The sequence below is a fragment of the Pelodiscus sinensis genome, chromosome 9 (assembly GCF_049634645.1).
Source record: "Pelodiscus sinensis isolate JC-2024 chromosome 9, ASM4963464v1, whole genome shotgun sequence".
Lineage (NCBI taxonomy): Eukaryota > Metazoa > Chordata > Testudines > Trionychidae > Pelodiscus > Pelodiscus sinensis.
Window position 1 is genome coordinate 39,402,636 of NC_134719.1, and position 18,867 is coordinate 39,421,502.

General features: G+C 41.8%; 1 protein-coding gene across 2 annotated transcripts in view; it reads right to left on the reverse strand.

Moving 5' to 3' along the window:
• Nucleotides 1-18,867, reverse strand: part of CDC14A (cell division cycle 14A) — a 129,120-nt gene that overhangs the window by 24,266 nt on the left and 85,987 nt on the right. For both annotated transcript variants that reach the window (XM_014571900.3, XM_014571899.3), the window contains exons 9-11: nt 18,637-18,867; nt 15,979-16,117; nt 1,889-2,006 (exon numbers count right to left, since the gene is read on the reverse strand). In XM_014571900.3, coding sequence (XP_014427386.2) covers nt 1,889-2,006; nt 15,979-16,117; nt 18,637-18,867 — 488 coding nt within the window. The remainder of the gene's footprint in view (nt 1-1,888; nt 2,007-15,978; nt 16,118-18,636) is intronic.

The window sequence follows — 18,867 nt, forward strand, 5'->3', positions numbered from 1 at the left end:
AAGCAGCTAGTGCGGGGTTGCCTCACCCCGTTTGTAAGTAGGGATCTGATGTAAGTCAGATCCATGTAACCCGGGGACTGCCTGTACTGAGGAATCTAATAAGCTACAGATCATCTTCCATTGATCTTTGAATTTAATTAAAAAGTAGTACAAGTTAATGTATTTCTGACTCAAGATCCTCTGTGTAGCAAAAGTTAGGTATATTTCCCACAACATTAAAAGTATGATCCAAAAAGCCCTTTAGTAAATAGCACAACAGGAAGAATAAAGAAAGCAAAAATTAAAATGCCTTAAATTACAATTCGATTAGGAAAAAAATATGAAAAATTGCACACTATAAAATGAAACAAGAAGAAAAAGTATGTCTGGTTCCAAGAGCCCAGAAAGTTTGCTCTAGGGATGTGAAAGTGTAACATTGTATGTGATCAACCTTCATGATTACACACAGACTCCCTGCACACAGAAGCTCCCAGAGAGCTGTCTACCCCTTTTCCCCCATGCCTGGGGTGGGAGAAGGCAGTTGGGAGCAGGTATGTGCAGGGAGACCACTTTTAAGTTAGTTTCCCACGTATACAGGCTCCTGGGGAATCCCCTGCCCCCCACATGTAAATTTGAGACCTCTTGGGTATTTTAGGCATGGGCAAAGATTTTTTCTGAAAACTTGTAAACAATATCTTGTGAATGCCTAATTATTCTGATACAAAGGAAAACAGGAAGAATAGTAAAGCTCAGGAATAATGTAATGACCTGAAACATCAAAAAAGGAATTCTGCAAAAAGTGGAAAATGGCAAATTGCTAAGGAGCACAAAAGAATAGCACAACATGTAGACGCAAAATAGGAACAGCTAAGACAAAATACTTTAAACATAGTAAGGAACATAAAAGGCAAGGAAAAGAGGCTCTACAAACAAATAAACTAGGATCAAGAGAAATGTGAGGGAAAGTGCAGGTCCTCTGCTTAGCTGGAAGAAGAGCTAATAACTGATTACATCAAGGCTGAGATGTTTAATGCCTATTTTGCTACACTAAAGACAGTGGACCAATGAGAAAACCTCTCCACACCTTTGCTCTGTGATCAGAATCACAAAAAGTACATGGATTCATTTACACTCCTTGCTAAGTATTTGAAAATCAGCCAGCTGGAGATGAGTACTGTGGCTACTTAAGTGATTGGGAGAGCAATTAAGTGCTACCTTGTATAAAAAAGCACTACTGGGAAAGTGTAGGTGATAGAATAATTCAGAATTATATTGAAACCAGAACAAAATCTAGGTTTCAATAGAACTGGCTGGAAAACTAAGTTGACTTAATCAATGAACTTGTCAAAGAGTCACACAAGGCATGCCAACTTCTAGTTCAGTGAGTAGTGGCCAGCTTTTGGGTTTTTTGTTTTTGTTGTTGTTTACCTACTGTCCTCTCCTCAAAATACTAAATAGCAGATAGTTACCATATTCTTTAGCCAACGTATTTACCAATGCTGCTATTCTCATTCTATCTTATCAAGATTTTAATCTTGAATTTACTTTTTGAAATAGATAACAAATAAGCTTTAAGTTTCTTTGTATTATTTATCATAAATATTCACGTGGTCCAAATATTTTTCCTCTGAATCTATAAATTCATTATAAATTATTTTTCCTTTATCATTATTGAACACCAAGAACATTCTTTTTATTATCCTCATTTAATATGTGTATTTTTAAAAGATCCATTTTCTTCTTCAATTCATATGTGATTTTAACAGTCATTATACTATGGAAAAAAGCTTTAAAATTGGATATAGTTCATTATTAAAACTTATGAGTCCCATCCTTTTGGTGCATGATTCTACCAGTGAATGCTAACCTCCCCACTTTGTTCTAAGTTTTATGCTTTACTAAAACTCACACTGATTGAAAGGTCATCCAAACTAGAAAGAATTTTATTCACAGTTCCGTCATCAACTGATTGTTTTTTCTGTTTGGATCGGAAGACATCTCCTTGGATCCACAATGTTGCTTGCTTCCTGTTTAAATTAAACCAAAACCAATTAGTATCAACAACAAATTTACATGCAGCCAAAACTAGTGAGACACATCAAACCATCAACTGAAAACATTCTGTCTTTCATATATACTCATAAATACATCCTATAATTAATGGGTACATCTCTTCTTTGGTAATAAATAAAAAAGTAATGGCTCAGATATGAATCCCTGTATGGTTATGTGCGTCAAATATATATATTACATCTGTCTCTTTTCCTCCAAAATACTTCAGGTTTTTGTTTAAAAGAAGCTTATCTGAATCAGAAAGACAAACAATGTACTGCAGAACCCAGTCATTTTGGAACAACATGTTAAAACCACACACATACTACACTAGGGATGTAACCGAAAAGCCTCAGCTACCCGCAGATGGCCTCCCATGGAGCAGCCTCTGTCCATGGCAAGCTTGGGTCTGCCGCGGACAGAGGCTGCTCTGTGGCAGCAGCCCCTGTCCACAGAGGGTCTGATCTCTCTGTGGACAGAGGCTCAGACACCCTTCTCCCCCAGCATCGTAGGGGCTGCTACTGTGGACTAGCCTCTTTCCGCAGGGAGCTCAGACTTCTGGTTTTTAAATTGGCTCCCCTCGCAGACCAGCTCCCGCCTGCCACCCCACACTGCTGCTTCTAATTCAGAGGCAGCAGTCGGAGTAGCAGGGTGCTCCCTGGGGTTGGGGCCAGGAGTGCCCTGGCTTCTGTCCCCGCCTCAGGGGATTATTGAATAGTCGTGTCTGCTAAGATTTCATGTAGTTACACGACTATTCAATTACAATTTCTAACATCCCTAACATACACAATGATCTTGCAAACTGTATATAGATTAAACTGGAAGTTGTTTAGTACAAAAACTGTTTTTGTTGTGTGTATGCATAAATGCCTACCACAATCTGTAGCTTTTAGACTAGGGATTTAAAATTTTGATTATTTGGCTAATCAAATAGTCGATGCAATTCGCATTGACTATTCAATTAGTCAATAAGGGCACTTTTGTCTTCCCCAGGCCTATTGCTACACTTCAAAAGTGAAAGTGCTGTGGGGAGCATGGGGCCAACAGGGGAATCGAGCAGTCCCCGGCTGGTCCTATGCTCCCCGAGGTGTTTCAAAGCAGCAGTGCTGCACGGAGCCGAGGTCAGTTGGGGACTCCGAGTCTTCAGCTGACCTGAGGCTCCATGTGGCATTTCAAGGCGGCAGGGCCTCATGGACCCTGGAGTCAGCAGGGGAGTACCCAGCGGACCCCAGCCTCCACACGGCGCTGCCACTTTGAAATGCTGTATGTAGCCTGGGCCAGCTGAGGACTCCCAACAGCTGGGTTGTACGCAGCATTTCAAAGCAGCAGCGCCAAATGCAGTGGTGCCGTTTTGAAGCACACCTTTTTCTCTCCCACCCGCCGCTGCATCTTTCTGATAGAGGCAGCAAGGGTGAGGGAAGCGACTAGTCATTCACATCCCTATTATAGACACTACTGTGTTCCATTTTAGTAATAATAATGCAGAGGAGATGACAATGAGAATTTTTAGTATCACATTTCTGTTAGGAATTTTCTCCTTATTCATAACAAATAGATAACACTTCTCTCATGTGGAATTTGCAGATTGAACAACGAGGCCCATGCTTCAATTCAGGCTACCAGATGAGATTTTGCAACACTACAGCAACACCAGGATCTGAGTATTAGCATTCAACAACAACTTGAAATTATATTAACAAGAGGCAATTACATTTTTAGTCTCTCTCTAAACATTCATTTTGGTACAAATTGTGTTTTAGTCATTTACCAGACGTTCATGCTAGTTGAATGAAGATGGAAGCTATTATCAAAGAAAATGATTGGGTAAGAAATGTTTTATATTGCTGCATAGGTAATCTCCTCATTCATAACAAATGGAAAGTAGTGATACACAAAAATGTGGAGGGTTAAGTGATGGGTTAGTAAGTAAAGTACTAATTATTATAGTAGAATAAGCAAAAACCTGGGCCTCCCAATACAAGGCAAAAGCGCTGTAATTTAAAGAACTATTTGGAAACACAGTAGCATCCTCCTACCAGAGGATGCTTCTGGCAGAGGAATAGAAACCTTTGACTTTCTTCTTCAGGTAGGGCCTAGACACTTTCATGTCACAATTTTTAGAGGTTTAGGAATGCCTAGTTATGCCAAAGAAATGCTGAGGATTAGAACAAAATCATAGGAGAACTATTTCCCAGGAAATGTTTTAAGAACCACCTACCATGGGCAGAAAGATTCCTGGGAGCTGTAAGAATAATTTTTTCTTCATGATAAAAGGAGTGTGGGTTCTTGTGATGGCAACTAGAAAGGCCACACACAAGCTTTTCTAATCTGATATTATTTAATCTTGACATCATTTGGAGAGTCCAATATACCTGCATAAAGAATGCTGGTAGGGCTGTTACCTACTTTTCTCTGATGAGTCCTACAATCCTGGGGGAACTCTAGTGTAGCTCATGTGCAAAATTTCATGACGATTAAAAGCTGTATTACAGAAACATCTATAGGCTGCTTCCAGCTGTGGGCACTGTAAAAATATAACATAGAACATCCCTGCCCCAAAGTAATGATTGTTTGTCGTCATATCAGAAATTGCATTTGACAAGACCAAAAATATTTTCTAGCTGAGTTCTGTCTTGATTCCAAAATGTACCAATAAAATTAATGAAGAACTGATGTGTTACACTTTTCCTTCAACATCTGGCTGCTAACAGTGATTGGTCTATGTATGGACGGAGAAGAGGTCCTTGCTGTGAGAGGTCTGGTTCTTTGTTGCACATAGAAAGGAGATTCTTTGACTGCTTAACAAGTCCAAAACAATTGTCTTTTAGACCAATGGTGGTCTTGAAGGAGACTTCATTTCTCTAGATTTAAAGACATTAGATTCTTTTTGTCTTCCATTACCTCAGTCAAGGTCTGACTGTTATGGGGTACAGGGGCTCACCCCGCCCCGGGCAGTCCCGCCGCCCCGTTCGCTGTCTCAGTCACTCCCAGTCTTCATTAAACGGTGCCCGGTCAACCCTCCCTTCGGTCGCCCAGACGACCCCTCGAGCGAGGAGGTGAGGGGGGTCCGGGCCCACCCTCTCTCTAGACCCCAGCCCAGGGCCCTAAGGCGGGGGAGACTAACCTCACTCCCCCAACCTGGCTGATGGGGCACAGAGCCTCAACACATCAGCCCGCGGGCTCCAGTATGCACCTGCCCTGGGCTGCTTCCTCACACCCTCGCTCATCCGCTCACCAGTCGGCTTGTCCCGCTGCTTCCTCGTGCCTCTCAGTCCCTTCATCCGGCGTCCTCCTCCTCGCCTCCCCTTCCCCTTCTGGCTCTGCGGGTTTTATACCTGGGGAGGGTGCCGCCCTCTCCCTTCCAGAACGCCTGCACCGGCGTTCGCCCGCGGCTCCACCCTCTCCTCCCCAGCTGTCTCCACTCACCCCCGGCGTCCTCCTTGCCGCTGGCATCAGTGGGGAATAGGCCTTGCCTGGGGGCGTTTACAGGGCCGCCCGCTCCGAGGCTGGCGGGGTGGCATTCCTCCCCCGTTGCCACCGTCTCTCCCAGCGCGGGGGGCACTTCTCCCGTGGTGCTCGGGGCCGTGCCAGTCAAGCTGCCTGCCGAGCGGCATGTCCCCGCTGCCCCGCCGACCGCGTCCCTGGCGGCGGCGAGAAAAGCCACGCCGCTTCTCCCTGCCTCGCTGGGGGGTGGGTACCCTTAGTGCGGGGTTGCCTCACCCCGTCACACTGACCTTTAGTTATTCGCTGATTTTGGAATGGATTCAGGATTTAGGGCAACAAGCTAATTTTTAAGCCAGAGGAAGGCAGAGAAAACTTCCCATATGGGAAAGCTGTTCCATCAAATTCACTACAGAGTTTGATGCACCTTCTTCCAAAGCAGCTGCTAGTCTGGTTATGGTCATACAGAACACTGGACTCAATGGACCATAGTAGTCAATCTTGCATGGATATTTACTTTTTTTTTCAAACATGCAACTGATAGATCTCTCAAAATTAAGTAAAAAGATGCACAGCCTGAGATTTTGTAAATTTGTACAGTAGAGGGTGAGAGGTGGAGAAAGTGTTAGATGATTCCTTTTTTCTAAGTGAGGAATCATAACCCCAGGCTCACCTAGTCTTTCACATACACATCCCATATTGTGAAGCTTGTTTCCACAATGAGCATGTAAAGACTCAGAGTGAACCTGGATTGGCTTTTAGTATATTGTCTGTATTTACCTCACAAGAGACATTCAGCTATGTACTGGGAATGGTGCTTAACTTCGTATTGCATACAACAAGTGGTTCCATGATCTCATTAGGACTTTCTTGAGGAATATTCTGTGAAGTCCTGCTCAAGGAATGATATCAATACATATCAATAAACAGTGCTAGTAATCCTACCTGCTAGAGATAGCTGGTAAGGATGACTACTGTCAGGAATGCAATTAAGTTTTAGATTTTTGCAAATCTTTACAGTGGTGGTAAAATTATTCTTTGCAGCCAATGAGTTTGGAGCCATACCTCTTGACATATAAAAAAAATAGCCAACATGCTACTACAAGGATTTGACCAGAATGCGAAGCTGTAATCTTTCACATTGAAAACAAGAAATCTACACCTAGACAAATAAATACTTGCTAATCACCAAACGGATGGATGTTCTTTACTAAGTATAGGAAAGATTTTGATTTGAATGGCTACAGTTTAGGTTTAAAAATTTCTAAATGTCTTCCTTGCTCTTATTACCTATGGAAAGTCCTCTTTCTGAGGGTGTGATGTCTTTTCACTAGTGTGTGAATATATAGAAAATATAGGAGTATTTCAGAAGAAACATAGTACCAATCACTCAGTAAATCAGGAGCTAGTTTGAACATGAGAAAGCATTTCTCACTTACGTTTCTGTAATCCCATAGTGTAGCTGCACATGGAATGTGCTTGTACAGTAGGTACAGACTTCTTAAGGTGCTCCTTACAATCTAATGTGGAGCCAGCTCATGAAGATGGGGAGGGGCAGAGAAAGACCTCTAGCTTCTCTTCATATTCTGATCTCCTCTCCCTGTCAAGTAATGGTCCGCAGGTAGCAAACAAAAAACAAGCACAATATTTATTCCCCTACTATCTGAAATCTGAGCACTTTTCCTTGGGAGAGCCAACATTCATGGACTAAAGCTAGGAAGGCACAATACCTATTATGTTTCAGCTGAGGTAAGGCTTCACAGGAGTAACAGCTTCTCCGCATGCCCACATATCTTACAGGGTGAAGATGGGACTGATACCAAGCACACTGAAGGAACTTTACAGAGAACAGAAAAATCCCAGTTACTACTTTGCCTGGTGTGAAGGCACAGAAGAATGGGTTTAAATCCCGATATTTATTCCACTTGCTCATTAACAAAGTGAAATCATGCCTTACAAAGACTATATTTGCTTTTTATTTTGGATCTGGAACCTCTAGAGTTTGCAAGATTTATTCCCGAGATGGCTCAAAGGCTTCTCCTCTCCTTGGAAATCCTCATCTTCCTCAATGAGCCTTCCCACAGCAGAGTTGTGGTTTGGGGATGGTAAGTAGGAGGGAGACAGGAGAGGGCATGACAGTTTAACTCAAAGCACCATATGCTGGCAGAACGAAGATCAGTGTCTAGTAGTAGCAGGGCACAGTTCATCCTGTGAGGCTCCTGAAAAACCATCTTATTAGCACCTATTAGACTTGGCTCAATGAGTGCAGGACTTCTTTGCTACTGTGATGGGGGTACAGGGAGCTTGCTAAGTGGTGCTATTGCACTGGAGGAACCAAAGAGCTAGAGCATCAATGCTCCAGTGATCCTTCAGCTCAAGAGAGAGTAGGAAGGGTTAGATGCTAACATGAAGTTGCTACTGCATAATAATGAATACAAATTAAAGTTACGAAATAAAACTGAACAGCCAACTTGTTCTGTTGCCAGAGACAAAATTTTGCTGGCATGAGTTGATGGTGGAACTTAGTTGGTGGCACCTCCAGCAACAACGCTGTATTGCTTCTAAAAAGCACAGGTCAGAAAGATTACCCATTAGTGATGAATGCAGAGAGAAGCTGTGCAGCAGAAAATTAATTTACCTTTTTGTTTATATAATCTGGAAGTCTATTATAAAATGTGGTTGTAAATGGAAGGACTAATCTGCTAGCTAGGGAAGAAAATCATGCTTCAAATAACTCAGTCTCTGTTCTCTTCTTATGTCTTTATTAATAAAATGCTAAACAAACCAAAAAAAACTACCAGTTTCACCACCTATCAGGGTCTTGTCATAGCCCTTGTCTTTTGGACTTCAAAATGCTTATATCCCTTTCTTCATAGCCTTCCCTAGCCAGCCTGCTCCCTCCAGGGGTTCCGTGTCTCAAGCCTTCTGCCTGACAGGTGTAGAGAGCTCCCTTCCAGTCCCTTTCCATTCCCCAGGTGTCTGCGTACAGGGACCAAGGCTTGTAACTGTTTTTAGTGCTGCCCATTAATATTTGAAAGCAAACTTACATAGTCTAATAAAAATGATCAGACAGATCATTTGAAAGTTCAGTCCTCTTACCAATAATGTACACTGTGGCACAGAGCCCAGTAAATAGTCTCCACAAAACTACTCTCAAGTTGATTTTTTTGACACTTTACTGCTAAGAAAAGCAGTGGCAAACCGAAGCAATGCATTTTCTTCTACCTACTTCATTTTCCTCACAGAAACTAAACACCTTTTTTATTTTCAACACGAAAATCATTACCTAAGTCCCAGAGATGAGTGACCATCACAAAAGCATATGAAGAAGTGAACTGGAAACCTTTTATTCCTCATCTAACACATTCCTTTGTATAGGCTTAAAATATGAATATAACATATCTATAAAATCAGTGATAAAGATGGACTATATCAGTACAATTTAAAATAATTTCAAACAATATTACCACACATACCAAATATTTGCATATTTGCCAGCAGGTGTGAACTATTTACCTGAGGTGATATATTTCTAGATGTAGACCACAGAGTTGTATAGTATTTTGTGTAATGTGCTTAATGGATAGCATGAGAGTAAATGTTAAACAACTAACTCTCTTGCCCACCCTTCTCTGGTTAGCAGGAAGGAACTGTCTTTTAGGCCATTGGTGGAGTTGCATCAGGTAGACTGTGTCTGTTATCTGATGTCAAGGCAGAAAGAGATCAGAAGAATTCCTGCAATTTAGTATGATCACACTGTTGCTCCAAAGAATAACTAGAATATAGATGGTGGTGTAAAAGAGATATAATAAATAACTAAAGTTTTGTACTAACAAGAATTGGTATTAGAATTAGATATGCAATTATATCTCTCTGCCTATGTGAAGCAATTATGTGGGAAAGGGGGAGATGTGAAGGAGTGAATGGGTGCAAGGAATATGAGTATTTGAAGAGAGAGAGAGATAAAAACTTAAAGGTTACCTCAGTGCCCAGATGACCCAAAGGGGGAGTTAAAGACTCGGGAGCAGCAGACACTATCTAATGGGCCCTGGATAAAAGGGAGACTGGTGCAGGACAGACAGATGGCCTTGGAGTTAAAGACAAGCATCCCTAACTAAAACAGATAACACAACATGCTGACATAAAAAACAACTTCTAGATAAACAGATGTTACACAAACTGATTAGGAACTGACGGTGCACAATGCATAGAACTGAATGGAAGAAAAGTGCTGTAAAAGATGGGTGTTTTGCATGAATCTTCCGGTCTCGTCTTGTCAAGCTTAGAGCACCTGTCCGGACTGGCAGAAGCCCTGCATCAAACCACCTAGCCAGTGACTATAACATCAACAAAGTGGGTGGGTGGGTGTGTTGCACTATATGCATATGCTAGAATAATGTTACATTATCAATAAATGTGGCATTCTGTCTTATCCCTCTGAAAAAGATTTAAAGTATAACACAACTAATAAAAGTGGGAGCATAACACACAAATCTCACTATGAGCTCCTGCATACAGCTCCTGTTAGAGGGGAAAAAAAGTGACAACTTCAGCAATAAACAAAAAAAGACACTTGATTATCTGCATCAGAGAAAAGCTCCCAGTGGGAGGTCAGATAATCAGTAAATACAGCAGGATCAGACAGCTGAAAAAGTGTTCCTACACAGAGTGAGGAAAGTCAGTATCCCATGTATTTAAAGAATGATCTGAGATTACACAGCTGCTGCTGTGGTGGGAATTTTAAAAATAAAACCAGCCAATATAGGATATGGAGCTGTAGCATAAACACACTCTTTTGGTCAAAGAGGAACTCTGACATTGCTTCAATAAAAAGTAGAACAAATAACTGAAAATAAATCTGTATCTATTTATGTATATCTGGATCTATATAATATCTCTAGCTCTCTTGTTTGGAGAAGTTAACTGTCCAGATGAGAACAATGTTTTCTTCATCTATTTACAGCCCAAATCAGTAAGTACAGGCAGTCCCTGGGTTACGTACAAGATAGGGACTGTAGGTTTGTTCTTAAGTTGAATTTGTATGTAAGTTGGAACTGGTACATATTGTAGGGGAAACTCTAGCCAAACATTTCTCTAGAGCTCAGTTTTATTCTCCCACACCTCACTTCCCTCAGTCCTTTATTCTCAAGCTGAGGTGTCTGCTGAGAAAAGCTGCTCAGCATCTCCCTGGTCTGCTGGGGGGGAGGGGGGGCGCTAGCTTCGCGTCTCCCTGGTCTGCTAGGGGGAAGCAGCTAATGCGGGGTTGCCTTACCCCGTTTGTAAGTAGGGATCCGATGTAAGTCGGATCCATGTAACCCGGGGACTGCCTGTAACTCTTCAGTAAATCATGAGCTGTTCCATTTACCTCTATCCTTGTTCACTCTAAACACTAACAATATTTAAAATATGAAAACTGTTACCTATTTCACTGCTTCATGGTTTAACAAAAGCAGAATCCCAAGCAGAATCTCAAAGCACTTCCCATGTTTCCTCAGGTGCCAATACTGAACTCAAATATTAAAACCATGAGCTCTGTTCTAACAATTTCTACAATTACGTTTTGTGCTGCCAAATACAAAGATTTAGGTCAGAGAAAGATTAAAAATATTAACTGTATTTATTGTGATACCCATTTTTATAACTCCCTTTTAAAACATCTCTGCATTTTCCACTAAAATTTGCAATGTGCCACACTGGACTGCTGCAGAACCCAGAGTCATGTCACACTGTGTAGATCCACTGAGTGAGTACTAATGCTCTGAGTAACAGGGTAGTTTGTGACTATATTGTATTTATATTTGTAGAAATAAATGTTAGTTTAGCACAATCTGTGACACACATGCAAAGCCCCCTTCCTATTCCATGGAAATGGCTCATCCCCAAAGGAAGCTACTAAATACATTAGGGATGTGAAGGACTAGTCAATTATCAGATAAGCCAATACTTCTTGGATAGCCGACAAGCTTGTCAACTAGTGGCTCCCCCTGCCTTTGTTGCCTCTATCAGAAAGAAGCAGGGGGAAAGAAGAAGGAGATACTTCAAAGCAGCAGCGCTGCGTGGAGCCTGGGGCCACACCCTGGGCTACACACGATGGTGCCACTTTGAAACAAATGCGGGAGCCGGGCCACAGGCTCCCACGGTGGCATTTCAAAGCTGCAGCATTGCAGGGAGCCCAAGATCAGCTGGGGAGTCCTCAGCTGATCCCAGGCTCCTTGTGGCGCTGCCGCTTTGAAGCGCTGTGGAAGTCCAATCCTAGCGTTTCAAAGGCCGGGCTCCACAGCTTTTCAAAGTGGCAGCTCCGCATGCAGCCCAGGGAGAATTTCAAAGTGGCAGTGCTGCACGCAGCCTTAAGGCTGTTGCTACACTTCAAAGGTGGAGACACCCTATTGACTAATTGAATAGCCAAAGCAAAATGTATCGACTATTTGATTAGTCAATAACCTGCAATTTAACTTCCCTAGAATACATATTAGGTTGTTGTTCCCTTTGGAGTGGAGGAAATGAGAGGAGCATCTTCAGCCCAACTAAATCAGGGCATGAGTGGAGGAAAGCAGAAAAAGTGGCTGGTGTTGGCAGCCTAGCAGGCCAAGATATTATTAATTTAATACTTTTACTGACCTCTTCAGACAACCCTCTGTCCTATTGCCAAATGAAAGCTTATTAATCAGGGGGTATATATAATTAAATTTACATAAAGCTTTTTAAATCAGACACTTAATATGTGGGTTTGTGACCCAAATCCAGGCATTAGTACCAAACTGAAGGCAACAATAACAAAGTAACTTATTTATTTTAAATCAAAATCTCAGTTTATCACAGCTCTAGCCTTTATTTGAACCTAAATAATCAAAGATGCTTTTGGCATTGCTAAGCAAAAAAAAAAAAATCACCATTTTGGCCATCGTTGTTCAATTATACTTTAGACAATTCTGAAACAAGACATATGCTTTAAGTTTTCATATTTCCATTTTATAATTATCTTGATGAAGTTAATTATTCATTAACTTATTCATTAATTTATTAAAGCTGTTTAATTTATAAACCTTTTCAGAATCACTTTCTTTATTTTTCATAACGCTGAATTCATTAGACAAAAGACTGGCAAAGTCAACTGTTATGTCATTTTCATAATGCGCTAAAAGCTTGCTATGAGAGTAGAGATGAGTTAGAAAACCAATGAAGATTTTCCTACCCTTTTACAAGGTGGCAGTTGCAAATTTTATTTTACTGATACCTGTATTTAAAATACAGCTGCAATTCTGTTAGCTTACAAGTTTCATTCTATGAATACATAAATACAGATTAACCTAACATCAAATTTTAAAATCTGCGGCATTTGATACATACAGATAATCCCTGATTTACGAACGAGTTACGTTCCAAACACTTGGTTGTAACTCAATCTGTTCGTAAGTCGGACCCCATTCATTTAAATGTGACCGTGCTGTTCATAAGTGTGGATCGCATTCGTAACTTGGGGACTGGCTGTACTTGACTCATATGTGCTTGGGTTTGTATGTTGCCTCTAAAAAACACTGGATCTGATTCTTTATTCTGTTACACCAATAATATAACAAAATTAAGTCTACTGTTTACTAGCTACCTCAGTAGCATCTTTCTATGGTGATTATTACTGCTAAATTTAAATGTTAAAGGCAGTTTATGATATGGCTGATTTTGTGTCTTACTTGACATTCAGAGCTTAAATAAACCAGTAGTTACCAAACTGTACTTCACAATGACACAAGTGGAACAATAATGTTGCAACTTTGTTGTCTCCTAAATGTCCTGAGACCAACAATATCTTTTACATTATTTCACCTTCTCTGTCTCTAATAGTGGAACAGGTATCTGTCAGTCTTCTGGCAGTAATGTTGCTTATTACAGTAACTGTAGACTAGTTAAGGACTAATTTAGTTGCTCCAGAACATTTTTTTTAAGATTAAAAAGAGCAGACACCTCTTTTGCAACTTGCACGGGTGCTTTAAGTCTTTATCAGGAATTTCCGTGGTATAAATCCAATCACAATAAAGGCTGGGAGAAGCCACCCACATTGGAAAGAGGCAAAACCAAAGAATGGTGAAAAACAGATCAGAATAAAGATGGTTAGCGATAAAGGGATACTGGTAGTAGTGGCAGTCTTCTGTTAATACTATTACAGAAGTGAATTTAATTCTTGGGAAAGACAGCTGATCATTTTAGAGAGTGAATTCCTTTATGCAAGGATAGGTATATCACAATACGAACGAAGGCAATGCAAAGTTCCTCCTGGGCTCTACCAAGAAGGCTCTATTAGCTTTAACTTGGAGGGGTCACCATTAGAAAAGGTAGTCCTATTTTTTCCACACTAAGTTTTTTGTTAAGACAACTAGTAAAAATGAAAAAAAAAAAAGAGTCAACTGACCCAGAACGAATATTAATCATTAAAAGTAATTATAACACTTTCATGTGGACATCCCCATTTCTTATAATATCTGTTAAAATGTCTGCTACTGCCTATTATTACTTGGAAGTTAATAAAAAAAATCAACACCACCAAGCAAATCTAGGTGTTGAAACATCTTATTACTTGGTGATGACATTTAAACTTGTGACCTTTTACTAAAGAGGATAAATACACTAAGCCCAGTAATTTGATTTGCCACTCTGCCTATGCTATCATTTTCCAAACTGCAAAAGCAAACTTTGTTTTACTACAAATCAATATAATCTACACTCTCTCAACTGTCCACATTTTATCTATCAGTTATGATGTAACATATGAAACGAACTACTAAGAAAACACATACAATATTTGCCTCCTCACATCATCTATTGTTGCCCAATTTTCTTTTCTTTTCTTTTTTTTTAAATTTTGCTTGGTTGTAAATGCAGTTACTCATTGTTTTTCACTTCTTTAATACTCTGTTATAATAGCCAGACACTTCTGAGACCAGATGACCAATGCAACTCAGAAGAAAAACACTTTATGAATCAGAACAAAGTGAATTGTTTGAGGAAGTGGCCCAGGGAAAAACCTGCCAGATTGGAAGCAAAACAACCCCTATCTGTTGCTGCTGCCTTAGGGTCTCTGGTCCAGAACCCGGAGTAGTGGGTGAGCTCAGGTTCTCCCCAAACCTCCCCCATGCCAACACAGAGACTGACCCACGAAGGGAGACGTAAGTAGGGATGTAAGTAATTAGTCGACTACCCAATAAGCCTATGTTTACTGAGTAGTCAAGTCACAACTCAACTACTCGCTTCGGGGAGCAGGAGCCAGTGCTAGAGGGAGCTGGCTTTGGATCCCCCTAGCACCATCTCTGAAGGGGAGGGCAGTGAAAGCAGAGGCGCAGCGAGGGACCCAGCATGAGCTGGGACTGCTTCAGTCCTGGCTCATGCTGGGTCCCTGACTGCTGCGCCTCTGCTATTTAAATGTAGTAAGAGCTTCCTGGTCTTACTACATTTAAAAGGCAGAGCTGAAATAGGGGGATCCAGGCAGCTTTTACTACATTTAAAAAGCAGAGGCACAGCAGTTGGGGACCCGGTGCGAGCTGGGACTGAAGTGGTCCTGGCTCATGCTGGGTCACCCGCTGTGGCTCTGCTTTTTAAATGCAGTAAGAGTCAGGCGGCTCTTACTACATTTAAAAGCAAAAGCTGCAGCAATCCCAGAGCTGTCATGAGCCGGAATTGCTCAGTCCCAGCTTGTGTTGCCCCCAGGAGCTAACCCCACTGCGGCTCTGCAGTTTAAATGTAGTAGGAGCCGGGCTGCCTTCACGTCAAGCTCCTACTACGTTTAAACTTCAGAGCCCAGCGGGGGTAGCGCGCACCCTCCTTATTGACTAATCGAGTAGTTGATGGAAATTGCATTTCCATTAAACATTACTTACCACCCTCTAACTAGGACTATGGAGGGGTTTTCACTCTGAAACCCTGAATAGTCTGTGATGAGTATGGCTCGGTAAGCTGTAGTCCCTGCTTCTTTAAATGGAAGGAGGCTGTGGGAAGGGCTACTGCAAGCCTCTGAGGCAAATACTATCTGCCAGCAGTGAGAGACCCATTGGGCTTGGACAGAACTGCCACAACACATGATTATTAAACGAATATTCAGGGTCCAAAGTCAAGCACTCAAAAATCGGGTAATGCCAGGATTAAGGATTCTTGTGCATATGCATTAAGATACCATCTTTAAAAACTTTATCACATATTTTTCCCCACATACTTTTTGCCCCAACAGTGACACCCTTTTCAATTTCTAACCTCTCCACATCTGCCTCTCTCTCAAAAAAAAAAATCTCAAAATTCAGAACAGTTTTAAATATAATAAAGGGAAATTGCCAGAGACTCCATAGATGTGTCACACTTGCTACTGATTTTATGTGAAAGGTAGTCAAAAACTAAAGTGATGAGTGGTGCCACAAAACCCTATGAGATTATATAGCTTAGATTTGGTAGATACTACAAATAGGTAAAAACAGAGTTGGTTAGAAGCAGTAGACTCCCTAGAGTAACAAAAAGTGCTATACTTACTCTTCCAAAAAGTGTTGCTGGGGTCCTATAATTGAGCCTGGCCGGCATATTCTAACCCAAGCAATGACTTCAGCATGTGTGAATCTATAATGTTTCATTATGTAACAGGCTATCAATGTTCCTGTTCTCCCCAGACCAGCTATAAAAGACAAAATCATTAAAATAACTATTTATATACAATTACATATATATATCACTTAAGTATTTTGAAATCAAAATATTCCTCCTTACCACTATCACAACTCTATATAGCAATTTCATCCATGCCACTTATGTTTCTTACAGAATTTGCTATGTTTTAGAAATAAAGCTAGGCAGATACCTAAACAAGCACCAAATTGTTGGAAGTTTGTTTTTGTAGAAGTGTTTAAGAAAACAATGAAGAAAGGTAGAATTGTGGATTTCATTATGATTTCACCAGTAAAACTTTTTAGATTATAACTTGCTTTTGCAATTTATTTCAATAATGATTTTTAAGGGAAGTTTTTATTTGTTATGATTACAAGATATGAAAATGTATCTAACATCCTATAATAAATGTTAAAAAAGCAAAATGCATTACCCGATAAAGTAAAATCTAAGTTTTAAGACTGACTAGTTTACAAGTTCTGGCCCAATTCCTGCAAACACTTCAGCATGGGTGTGAAAGCATTTAAATATTGGCAGGATTGAGATCCAAACTGACTTTCTGATCACTAAATCATGTTATTAAGTGAGCACTCATTCAATTTAAATGTTTTAAAAATTATGTTTGCAGATTGGGCAAACTGTACAGGCAGTCCCCGACTTACGCGGATCCGACTTATGTCGGATCCGCACTTACGAACGGGGCTTTTCTCGCAAAGCCACTGGACCCCCCCCAGCAGACCAGGGGGACAGGAGCAAAGCCACCCAGGCGGCGGGGGTCCCGCTGCCTGGGCGGTTTTGCTCACGGGCAAACGAGCAAAGCTGCCCAGGCGGCGGCTTTGCTCGGGTGTCCCTGGTCTGCTGGGGGGTCCAGCGGCTTTGCTGGACCCCCCCCCCAGCAGACCAGGGAGACAGGAGTAAAGCCACACGGGCGGCGGGGTCCCTCCGCCTGTGCGGCTTTGCTCGGGTCTCCCTGGTGTGCTGGGGGGGACTTCCCCCAGCACCCCAGGGAGGCAGGAGCAAAGCCGCATGGGCAGCGGGGTCCCCTCCCCCCAGCAGACCAGGCTTTTGTTGCGGGATGCCTCGGGTAGAGCAGCTGGGGTGCTGCCGGGTTGGTCCTGTGGGAACCTACCGGGCAGCGCCCCAGCTGTTCTGTCCCAGGCTACAGATTCAGCAGGTGTTGAAACTGATCATGCTGATTCCAGGAAGCTGGGGGCAGAGCAACTCTGCCTCCGGCTTCGTGTAGTCAGCTCCTGGTCAGTTTCAGTGGCAGCAGCTGAATCTGGAGCCAGTTCCGACTTACATACAAATTCAACTTAAGAACAAACCTATAGTCCCTATCTTGTACGTAACCCGGGGACTGCCTGGACTAGTGTTTCTATTAGGGATGTAAAATTCCATTTAATTGGCTGTGTTCAATTGTCAATTAAAAGGATACGAGCAAGGGGATGTGAACAGGGGCTCTAATCAGCCCCTGCTTGTGGCCAGCCAGGATGCCCCACAGGCAAAGGCTGCTCTGGCATCCTGGTCAAAGCAATCCCTGCTTGTGGGGCACCCAAGCCTGCTGCGGACACAGGCTGCTCTGGCTAGGATACTGGACCTCTCCTTTGTCTAAAATTTTAATTGGATACATAATCTATCATTTTTTAGTAATCAAATATTGATTAAGTCCCTCATGCTACAGCTAACACAAAACTTCATTCCAGGCAGAATATAAAGATTTATTATGTGCTACCCAGTACAGGTTGGACTTCCCTGATCCAGCACCCTCGGGACTGGAGTGGTCCCGGATGAGGGATTTTTCTGGACCAGGGGAGGTCATTTCATGCCCCCTGCTGCCAACCCTCCCTGCTGCCCCTGCCCTCCAGGCGTCCCAGCTTCCCTCTCACAGCCCAATTGAGCCGCGTGTCAGCTCCTGGCTCCACCCTCGGAGCCCCACTGAGCCGTGTGCTGGTTCCAGAGCCCTCACTCTCCTGCAGTGCTCCGGCACTATCTGATCGTGGAACATTCATGGTGATGCCAAACCATGAACATTGCCAGACCAGAGCACCCCAGATTTTAGAGGTGCAACCTGTATTAAGTTACGGTGCAATGTACTTGATGTTTTAATCTTTTTCAGGCTACATCAATAACTGCAAAATTGTATTTTACAATAAAAAATTATGTTCTTCAGACAAAATTTACAGTAGCAGTTCAGAAGCATGAAAAGGACTGTGTGCCTCTTAACGTCTACTGACCTATTTTCCATAAACACTAGACACAAAATAAACAAACAAAAATAAACAGCATCATCATAACACAGAATAAAAAAGAAACCCTGCATAGCACTGAGTGGCAAATAATGTAATGTATAATTCTCATGCTAGAGTAAAATAATTTAATGTGATCCCTGAAAAAGGAATACAACCTGCAGAGGACCAAAAACTCTTAAGTAAAATTATTATCAGGCAAAATGCTTTTTCCATGATTAATGAGGATTTATTCTTATTTTGAACTGCAAACTCATAAGCACTCTGTAAGGTTTTTACATACCTTTACAGTGTACAGCTATAGCACCTTCGGCATTCTCGCAGATGTTTAAGAACCGTCGCACTATACTGTCACTTGGTGTGCTTCCATCTATGAAGAACAAGTCATAATGCTCAAAGCCAGCATCTGTAAAACGTTTTCCCTCATAGATCTTTTTGTTTAGTCTTACAATCGATGTGACATTGTGCTTCCTGAAATAGGGAAAGTAGGCTTCAGGTGCATGAAGAGGATAAC